We start from the raw sequence: 9,747 nt of genomic DNA, 5'->3' as shown, positions 1-9,747 counted from the left end.
GCTTTTATTTGATAATTTCTACATTATAGATACCTGTCTAGATTTATATTGAATCAAAGCATTTGTAAAGGCTGCAGGCTAACACTGATACTTCAGGTTTATAAATTTAACTGAAGACTGGTAATGGGTAAAAACAAATCGAGAGTATATATGATAAATAATTACCAACATAAACATTTTAAATTTTATTTGTAGTTTCAGAGTTTTGATATACGTTAATAATCACAATGGTGTAAAGCAATTTGGCTCAGAAAAATGAAAAATAAGATTTGTTTTTAGTTTTCCATTTGTCAATCTAAATGCAGAGTATATCTTGAAAGTATTCCAAAATTTTGATACATATATCAATATGATGTGCACATATTTTTTTCATCAGATTTAAGCTTTTGCAAATTATATAAATTTTTTTGCAGTCATGAATTAATAACGGTTTTAAGCAAGTGATGTTCATCATGGCATTGTTTACGCATGTAAATATGTGAAAAATCACACAAATTAGATTCAGTAGCAAACTGTTTAGATAAATTATAATATGTTAACACAAGGGAATACTATGCAGTCACTAAGATGATGATAGAGATGGATATTTATTGTCATGAAAAGATGATTATGGTTCAGTTTTAAATTAAAAATACAGAACAGTAAATATAGTATGGATTTTTGGTCAAAATGTTTGTGTATACATAGGAAAAAATACAAAAAGATATTTACACATTGAAAACGTTCATTGTGGTTATTTCTGAACTGTGGAAATTTTACTTCCTTCTGCACTGTGTACATTTTTTACAATGAGCATGTGTTACGTTTATAATCAATAAAAACAGTGATTTCCATTTTGAAAATATTTGAAAACGAATAAACCTGTAATTTGTAGATAAACAAATACATAGAAACAGCTTATTGTCATTATTTTATGGTCAAAGAGCTAACAAAAGTGTTAACAAAATTATTTATTTACATTGTACTATGTATGAAAATGAAGATTTGTATATAAGGTAATAAAACTGACAGTAGAGGCAAAAACATATTCTAATGGTCAAATCTGTGGCATAAGTGAATCATATTATAAAAAAGTAATTATTAAATTTTACATAAATTAGGTATTTTCTTCTTCCTAAAAGGACTTGAACAGGTATATATTTTTAAAAAGGTAATACAAAAAATAGAAAAATAAGTGTAATATGAATGGAAGGCCGGCAATGAGGAGAACAGGAAACCACAAGTGAAATGTAGAGAATCTCTAATTTAGAAATTACAGGCTAATTAATGTAACTGCAATATTGAACAAAACCTTTTTTTTTTTTTTTGAATTTTCAAGCAGCCAAGACATAAAGAAAACCATATTGGTTTCACAGTTCTCATATAATAGCTGGAGGCATATGACTTAATCCAAGAGACAACCTATTCCTTACCTTTGAAACATCTGTGAACATTATCAAAAGGATACACTCAATAATTTACAAGAGATAACAAGTTTAATAGAAGGTGTTCTTCCAAGAAGTTTTTCAACATCATTCTGTGGATTATTTGCCTTTTATATTGACAGTTGATAAAAGCTGAAGGTAAAAGATTAAATTATTTATAGGTAAAGGCAATTCAGTGCAGTTATTCATTTTTCTTGTTAATTTAACATGATCCAAGTACATGTACTAAGGAATTTAGAAAAATGGATGGTAGGAGTGGTACTGAAAGTATCCTCAAATACCAAATCTTTAGGAAAGGTTTTTAAGATGCAATTCTTACTTTAAATAGCCACTGCCTTAAGTGTTAATTTTCTAAGTGACTAATTGAGAAAACACCAATATGCTTACTTATTTGGGCAAGAAGTTAATACAACCACTCCCAACAATTAGTCAAAAGTATTATCAAGTCTGTAGTATGTTCACAACATATTAAAAAATGAAACAAGAATACAAATAAATAAAGAAAATAAAATAAATTTCACGTTAAAAAAATTCATTTTGCATAAAAATTTTAAGTGAAATTATGCAGATGTTAATTGGATCACATATGATTTTCCCTGCTGTACTGACTTCTCAAAAAGCAAGTTAGAACTTTTCACTGTGATAGATTCAGAAGAACCATGTTGACAATATTTTCATGAAAAATAATAGAGTATTATTGAAATAAGAAGCGAAATATACTCAATCAATTGCCTCACCTTGACTGTTCAGGAAAAAAAAAGTGGAGGAATACACTTTATTCTACATATTTCTAAGGATATTACATCAAAAAAATACAAAACGACAATTTTACAATTAGAAATTATGTTCCATTCTAAATTGAACAGTTTTCTAGTTTTGCATTTTTTTTTCAAAAGAAAGAATTCACTTTAAAAAAAAAAAGAAACTTGTGAATTAGCATAAAATAACCCCTTATCACAAAGGAGCCCAAACTAAGGAGGCACCAACTAAGGCTGAAACGAACTGAGCATTCTTATTCTCAGCACCTGCGCCTGGCCTGGCCCAGGGTGACGTGCAGGGGCTTGGAGCCCACTACGCGGCCATTCATCTCATCCACTGCTTTGGTAGCCTCTTCAAAAGAGGAAAAGCAGACCACACCAAATCCTTTGCCTTGCCCCACTTCCATCATCACTTTGGCCCGACTAATTGATCCAAAGGAAGAAAATTCCTCCTTCAGTTTTTCATCATTGATTGTCTCATCCAAGTTCTTAATATAGATAGGCACCCCTGGGGGCCGACTTTTTTCTTTTAACCTCAGCCGTTCAAATCTCCGCCTCAACTCAGCCAGGCGTTCAATTTTCTTCTGTGCTCGCCCTACATAGAGGACTTTTCCATCGATGGACTTTCCATGCAAGTCTAGCACAGCCTTTTGGGCAGCCTCGTGTGTCTCATATCTCACAAATCCAAAGCCTTTAGATTTCCCACTGGCATCTCTTATTACTTTAACACTCTCAGTTGGCCCATATTCACAGAAAAGTTCCTTCAGTTTTTCGTCATCTATGTCGTCTCCAATGTTTTTAACGAAAACATTGGTGAAAGTTGCTCTATCCCTGGTTCTGACCTCAGCCGCCCGCTCTTCTGGGAATTTGAATCTGCCAACATACACCTGGCGGTTGTTGAGCCGCACTCCATTCATGTGCCAGATGGCTCTATTGGCAGCGGCCAGGCTGTCAAAGTGCACATAGGCATAACCCTTAGAGCCGTTGTCATCACATACGACTTTGCAGGACAGAATGTTCCCAAAAGCAGAAAATAAGTAAAACAGGGCCCTATTGTCTATGGATTTGTCCAGGTTTTTGATGAATATATTTCCCACTCCAGACTTTCTTAAGCGGTCATCTGGCTGAGACCACATAAGGCGGAATGGCTTTCCATTAATCAAATCAAAATTCATGGTGTTCAAGGCCCACTCTGCATCCGCGGGAAAGCGGAAGTTAACATAGCCATAGCCCAGGGGGCTGCGGGTCACCGGATCACGGCAGATTCGGGTGAATCGCAGAGGGCCAGCAGGCCTGAACTTCTTATAGAGCATGTCCTCGGTGACATCTGGGTCCAAGTCACCCACGTACAGAGCGGCCTTGAGATACTTCTTTTTCTTGCCAGCAGGATTAGGCTCCCCGCTCCCCATCTCTCTGAGCACTGGGAGGAGGTTCTCTTTGAAGAGAAAAAAGGCTGCTTTCTCTAAGCTATGGGCCAAACAGCTGTTCAGGAACAGAAAAAGCCAAGGCAGGCAAAAGGAAGCTAAAAGCAGACTCAGAATCACTGTCGAGGCTGAGAAAATGAAGTTCAGAAACAGCTGGTCAGCAGGCTCAGAACAAACACATCAGACAAAAAGGCGCCCCAAATACGAATCTATTCTCCCTGCGGGGACTTAAAATTGTCACCCGTTCAGATTTAAAATCAGTTTCAAAAGCCAGTACCGGAAACGTAATTTTCCTGTCCCCGTGAAATTGTGAGAAGCCACCAAGCAGCTGGCTGGCTCCCCACAACTAGCATTGCAGGCAGAGGCCTCCCGACCCGTTTTCTGCATAAATACAGGCCTAAAGCTCCTCTTGGTTTAAAATGATATCAACAAGGGCAGGGACCGAGCGCGTATTCCTCCGCCGGCTGCCTGGCCAGTCTCGGGCTGGCTAGCCTTTCGCTAAGGCCTCTCCGCACTCAGCGTCTGCGAACGGGTACACTAGACACTTGGTGCGATAAGACCGGCAGGCAGGCTGCAGGCAGCGGATAGGACACAGAGACAGACAGACAGACACACGCGCGGGGGATCGAAGACCGCCCAGATACCCAAGATGCCCACTGGGTACGGACCGAGTGAGGCGCGGTGATTTCAGCAGCCTGAGGCTCGAGGCAGGTCCGGAGAGACTGACTGGCAAACGCGCAGTGAGTGGGTCAGCTCTGACGCGAGGCGGGTCTGGCCAGATGCGGGGCGGAGTCAGCGAAGAAGGGCAGATGCGCGGCGGGCGGTCCCAGCGCAGACCGATGGGCTGGGGTTTCTCTCCGCAGGACAGTCCAACGGAGGGACCAAGAGCCAGTAGCAGTGATAGGGAGGGGGGACGGGCGGGGCGCGAGAAACCCGGAACCGTGCTAAGTAACTTCCCGCTTCCTCTATGCCAAGATTAAAAAACAGAAAGAAAGAGAGAAAGGGAGAGAGAGAGAGAGAGAGAGAGAGAGAGAGAGAGAGAGAGAGAGAGAGAGAAGGAGAGAAAGAAAAATGTAAGATGGCTTTTAGATGTTTCTTATATTTTAAATGTTATTTATTAATTAAAATACTATATTTAAGCTGAACATCTAAAAATCACATAAGAAGATGATGACCTGGGCAAAAATAATAAGTTTTAAAAAACTAATTATCAATTTAATTTTAGCTTAGGGAAAAAGATAGGTTGCATACTTTCCTGAGTACATTGGAAAGTCAAAGTTTACAACTGCCCTGGCTTCCCAGTCCAGTGCTAAAGGATCACAGGGTCAAGTAGAACACAGGGTCATGTTGCCTTTGGCCTTTAGCCTTACTTTATTAATCTCCAACATAATGGTAATGTTTTCCCCAGGTGGTAGGCAAAGAGATCTTTTCTCTGATCCCATAATACTCAGGTTTTAATGATTGGAGAGCCATATAAGGGCTTTTGATGGTGTTTAGTGCCACAAAACGTTGAAACTGTTGAGCTGCCGCGAAAATTACATTTACAAAATCTCAGTTAAAGAGATAAAAGCCACAGAACCAATACAAAATATATAATTAATATTTATAGATGAAATAAACTTATTAAGATGTATGCACTTTACACAATTGTGAATTTCAGCTTGAGTTGTCAACTTGAAACCCTTGCAGGAAACAGTGCCATCAGAATGGACTCAACTCAGCGGTTTCTCAACAATATCTTTCTTCAGAGTATTTGAGAAACCCTTGTGGAGAGAAATTTTGACCGTGTTTTCAGAAATTCACTGATATCTAGCATACACAAACAACACTTCAAGGAGCTCCTTCCACAATTTCTACCGCTCCAGAAAAATCCAAACAAAACATCTATCACTACTCTTAGGCTGGAAAAGATCCTGGGAAAAAAAGAGTGCAAGAGAAGGACATTACCTTAGTGGGTGTTTTCCTAATAAGTCCTCAGAAAAAGAGGCTAAATTAACGTGTTGATTCACTTTATACATTTTACAGTGTCTATTAGACTGTAGAATTGAGACATTAAACTTCATTATTTACTCAGAAACTTAGTAATTTACTTTTTTTTTTTTTTTTTTTTTGCTTGCTTTCTAGTGTCTTTGGTTAACTAAGACATGGAGATTTTGAGAAAAGGCAAATATGAACAATGATATTGTAGACTAATAAATTGCTTTTTCACTGTGACCAGAGTGACCAACATGTGGAAACACTTGTGAACATCTGCTTAGTTCATTGCATTTTAAATCTATTTTTATAAACATATTTGCTTATATGCATAATTAACAATGGGTTAGAATTCTAGTCTATTTTTGACTTTTCTCATTTTTAAAATTGCCTTATTGAAAATAGTAAAATAACAACATAAATCCAATTCCCACAATCTCATCATTGATTCAAATCAATGTTTTCATCTGTTCCTGTAACCAACTAAATGTTGTCCATATTCAAATTTATTTGTACATATTTTCTCTAAGATTATAATTAGAATTGATTTGTTAAAATACACATTTTCAAAATAATCACATCTCTACACTTACCACTTCCATTCAACATAGTACTGGAAACCTTAGGCAGAGCAATTAGGCAAGAGAAGGAAATAAAAGCATCAAAATCAGAAAGGAAAAAAGTAAATTAATCTTTATTTGCAGATGGCATGATGTTATCTGTAGAAAACCCTAAAGTCTAATATTCTTAAAATCTCCATACTATCCAAATTGATCAATATAATCCCTATCAAAAACCCAATGACTTTTTTTTTTTCTTACAGAAATAGAAAAAAACAACCTAAAATTCATTTGGAGCCACAAAAAGAAGCAAACAAACAACAACAACAACAACAACAACAACAACAACAACAAAAAACACCCTGAATAACCAAAGCAATCTGAGAAAGAAGAAAAAAGCTGGAGACACCATTCTTCCTGATTTCAAAACATATTACAAAGCTACAGTAATTACAACGCTATAGCACTGTCATAAAAAACAGACGTATAGGCCAATGAAGCAGAATATAGAGCCCAGAAATAAACTCACACATGTACAGTTAACTGGTCTTTGACAAAGGTGCCAAGAAAACACAATGAAGAAAGTATTGTCTCTTTCACAAATAGTGTTAAAAACTTGGATATATGTAAAATTGGATCCTTATCCTACACTGTACACAAAAATCAACTCAAAATACAGACTTTCAACCTAAGATCCGAAACTATACAATTTTAGAAGAAAACTGGGTAAGAGCTTCCTGACATTGGTGTTATCAATGACTTCTTGTATATGACACCAAAACACAAGCCAAAAAAATATATAGAAAAGTGAGACTACATCAAATTAAAAGGCTTCTGCACAGCAAAATAAACAATCAACAGTGTAAAAGCAACTTACAGAATGGGAGAAAATTTTTGTAAAACAAGTATTTGATAAGGGGTTATCATCCCCAAAATAAAAGGAACTTTTACAACTTAATAGCAAAAACAAAGAAAAAACTTGAATAGCCATCTCTCAAAAGAAGGAATATAAATGGCTAATGAGTAAATGAAAAGATGCTCAACATCATAATCATCATTGAAATGAAAATCAAACCCTTAATGAGATGTCACCTCACATCTGTTGATATAGCTATTATAAAAAATCAGAAAGTAACTAACGTTGGCCAGGATGTGGAAGAATTGGAATCCATCACTGTTGGAGGCAATGTAAAGTGGTGCAACTGCTGTGGTAAACAGTAAGGAGGTTCTTCAGAAAGTTAAAAGTAGAAATTTCGTATGAAACAGCAATCCTACTAGGATTACTAAATCCTTACAAGGTAACATGTAACCCTACTCCTGCAATCTGCCAACATTCATGCTCTCTACCCCTCCCCACACACAAGTAATTGAGTTAATATGTATCCAAGTTCTACTGGATAGTAGTCACATATATTTAGGTATATATCCAAAGTAATTGAAATCAGAATCTCAGAGATATTTGCACTCCCGTGTTAATTACAGTATTATTTACCATAGCTAAGTCTTGAAAACGACATAAATGTCCACTGATGGTTGATTGCATAAAGAAAATGTGGTATAAACATACAATGGAATATTATTCAGCCTACAAAAAAAGAAATCCTGCAACGTGTGGAAACGGGGATGGACCTCAAGAATATTTTGTGAAGTGAAATAAGCCAATCACAGAAGGACAAATAGTGCATGGTTCCATGTCAATGACATATTTAGAATAGTTAGACTCATAGAAACAGAGTAGAGTGGTGGTTGGGAGTGACTGCTGGAGGGGAACTGGGGAATTCAGTGTATATAAAATTTTAGTTACACAAGATGAGTAAGTTCTAGAGATCTACTGTATAACATTGTGCCTATATTTAAAAATACTCTATTGTGCTCTTAAAAAGTTTGTTAGAAGGGTTGATCGCATGTTAAGTGTTCTTAGTACAGTTTTTTAAAAATAATTCAGCTATGAAGAAATATGGGTATTGAAAACGTATAATAAAAGTAATATAACAACTTTGAGTATATTTTGAGTTAGTATGGCATCTCCTCAGGGTGATTTTTTATTTTAAAATACTTAATTGACAAAGATTGCATATATTCAAGATGTGCAATGTGATGATTTGCTTTAAGTATACATTGTGTAATGATGACTAAAATCAGATGAGCACAGCTTAGGGTGCCCTTTTAATTAGATACTATTAGTTTAAAATAAATACTTAGAATAGTACATGTGAATTTATATAATTATTATGTATTCAGAATTCAGTGTCTTTAGAGTTTTATATATAATTAAGCTATTTTCTGTTATGATACATTGAAATAAGGTAGGCGAGTATTGCCTACTTAGCAGATAGTCTCAGACAAATGTCTGTTTCCTTGCTAGTGCTTGTTAACCGAACACATGTCTCATGTAGGGAAAATATATATTTAGCACATTCTCTGATTAAAAATCTTGATTTGTAGTCCTTTCACTTGACCTGGAAAAATAAATAAAAGAATAATAATTTTAAAAGATGTGAACATTATGCTTTATTTTAAATTGTAAAATTGTAAAATACATGTAACAAAAATTACCATCTTAACGATTTTTAAGTGTTTTAGCGGTTTTAGGAACATTCATATTGTTGTGCAACCATCACCACTGTCTATCTCCAGAACCCTTTTTATCTTGTTAAACTGAAACTCTATACCTATTAACCTGTGCTTTTAGATGACACTTAAAATACATTATACCGTTTCTCTATTGTTGGACATTAAAGCTGCTTTTAGTTATTTTAGTATTATAGCAAACAATGCTATCATAAACATCCACATTACGTAATTTTTTATATTATTCATTCTGTTTCTATTAAGTAGATTATCAGAAGTGGGAATTGCACAATTAAATGGTATGTATGTCATTAAATGTTGTTATATACTGTCAGACTTGTTTAAAATATGCTGTAGCAATTTATCTATTTTGCCAAAAACATGAAAAATTGGAGGAACTTGGAATTTCTAGCAAAATAGAAATTACCAAATTTCATTGAAAGGAAAAAAGAACAATAGTCTTAGAAAAAATTACAGAATGATTACACATGTGCTACTAATAAAACAAAGAACAACAGGTGATTTTGTAGTTGAGTACTGTTATATAACCTTTAAGAAAACATAAGGCATGGTGGCTCACTCTTACAATCCCAGCACTTTGGGAGGCCGAGGCAGGAAAATTGCTTGAGCCCAGAAGTTCAAGAGCAGCCTGTTCAACATGGAAAGACCCCAGCTAATTAAACAATCAGCTGGGTGTGGTGGCAGGCACCTGTGTTAGCAGCTACTCAGTGAGGTGAGAGGATCGCTTGAGCTCAGGAGGTGGAGGCTGCAGCAAGCCATGTTCATGTCACTACACTCCAGCCTAGGCAACAGAGCAAGACCCTGTCTCAAAAATAAAGAAAGAAAATATATGTACAGCCAATGGCATTCCAACCATAAAAATGCATGTCTAACCATAAAACCTACTGAATCATTTTTATAACTTTATCTCTGAGCGAGTAGTCACATAAACTTGGCTCCTCTTTTCAAAGCAGACTAATGTATATATTCATGGTTAGTCCATTTACCAGCAGAACTTGGTTATATATGGACTCAT

At 35.8% G+C, this 9,747-nt stretch overlaps 1 protein-coding gene and 1 long non-coding RNA gene across 3 annotated transcripts; one reads left to right on the top strand and one right to left on the bottom strand.

Annotated features, from left to right (window-relative positions):
* Nucleotides 1–568: 568 nt before the first annotated feature.
* PABPC5 (poly(A) binding protein cytoplasmic 5) lies at nt 569–4,330 on the bottom strand. 2 transcript variants are annotated; one of them, XM_015127767.3, is made up of 2 exons: nt 4,275–4,330; nt 569–3,734 (listed from the first exon to the last, which is right to left on the bottom strand). In XM_015127767.3, the coding sequence occupies exon 2, from the start codon at nt 3,589–3,591 to the stop codon at nt 2,443–2,445; it is 1,149 nt and encodes a 382-aa protein (XP_014983253.1). In that variant the 5' UTR covers nt 3,592–3,734; nt 4,275–4,330; the 3' UTR covers nt 569–2,442. The 2 variants fall into 2 exon arrangements, with proteins under 2 accessions (XP_014983253.1, NP_001038193.1); NM_001044728.1 differs by lacking the exon at nt 4,275–4,330 and having other exon boundaries at nt 2,443–3,591.
* LOC144338544 (uncharacterized) lies at nt 3,914–8,634 on the top strand. Its single transcript, XR_013412739.1, has 2 exons — nt 3,914–4,346; nt 6,404–8,634. It is a non-coding gene; the product is annotated as an uncharacterized LOC144338544 (long non-coding RNA).
* The last annotated feature ends 1,113 nt before the right edge of the window (nt 8,635–9,747 follow it).

This window comes from Macaca mulatta, chromosome X (genome assembly GCF_049350105.2).
Source record: "Macaca mulatta isolate MMU2019108-1 chromosome X, T2T-MMU8v2.0, whole genome shotgun sequence".
Lineage (NCBI taxonomy): Eukaryota > Metazoa > Chordata > Mammalia > Primates > Cercopithecidae > Macaca > Macaca mulatta.
This window is presented reverse-complemented; position numbering and strand designations above follow the sequence as displayed.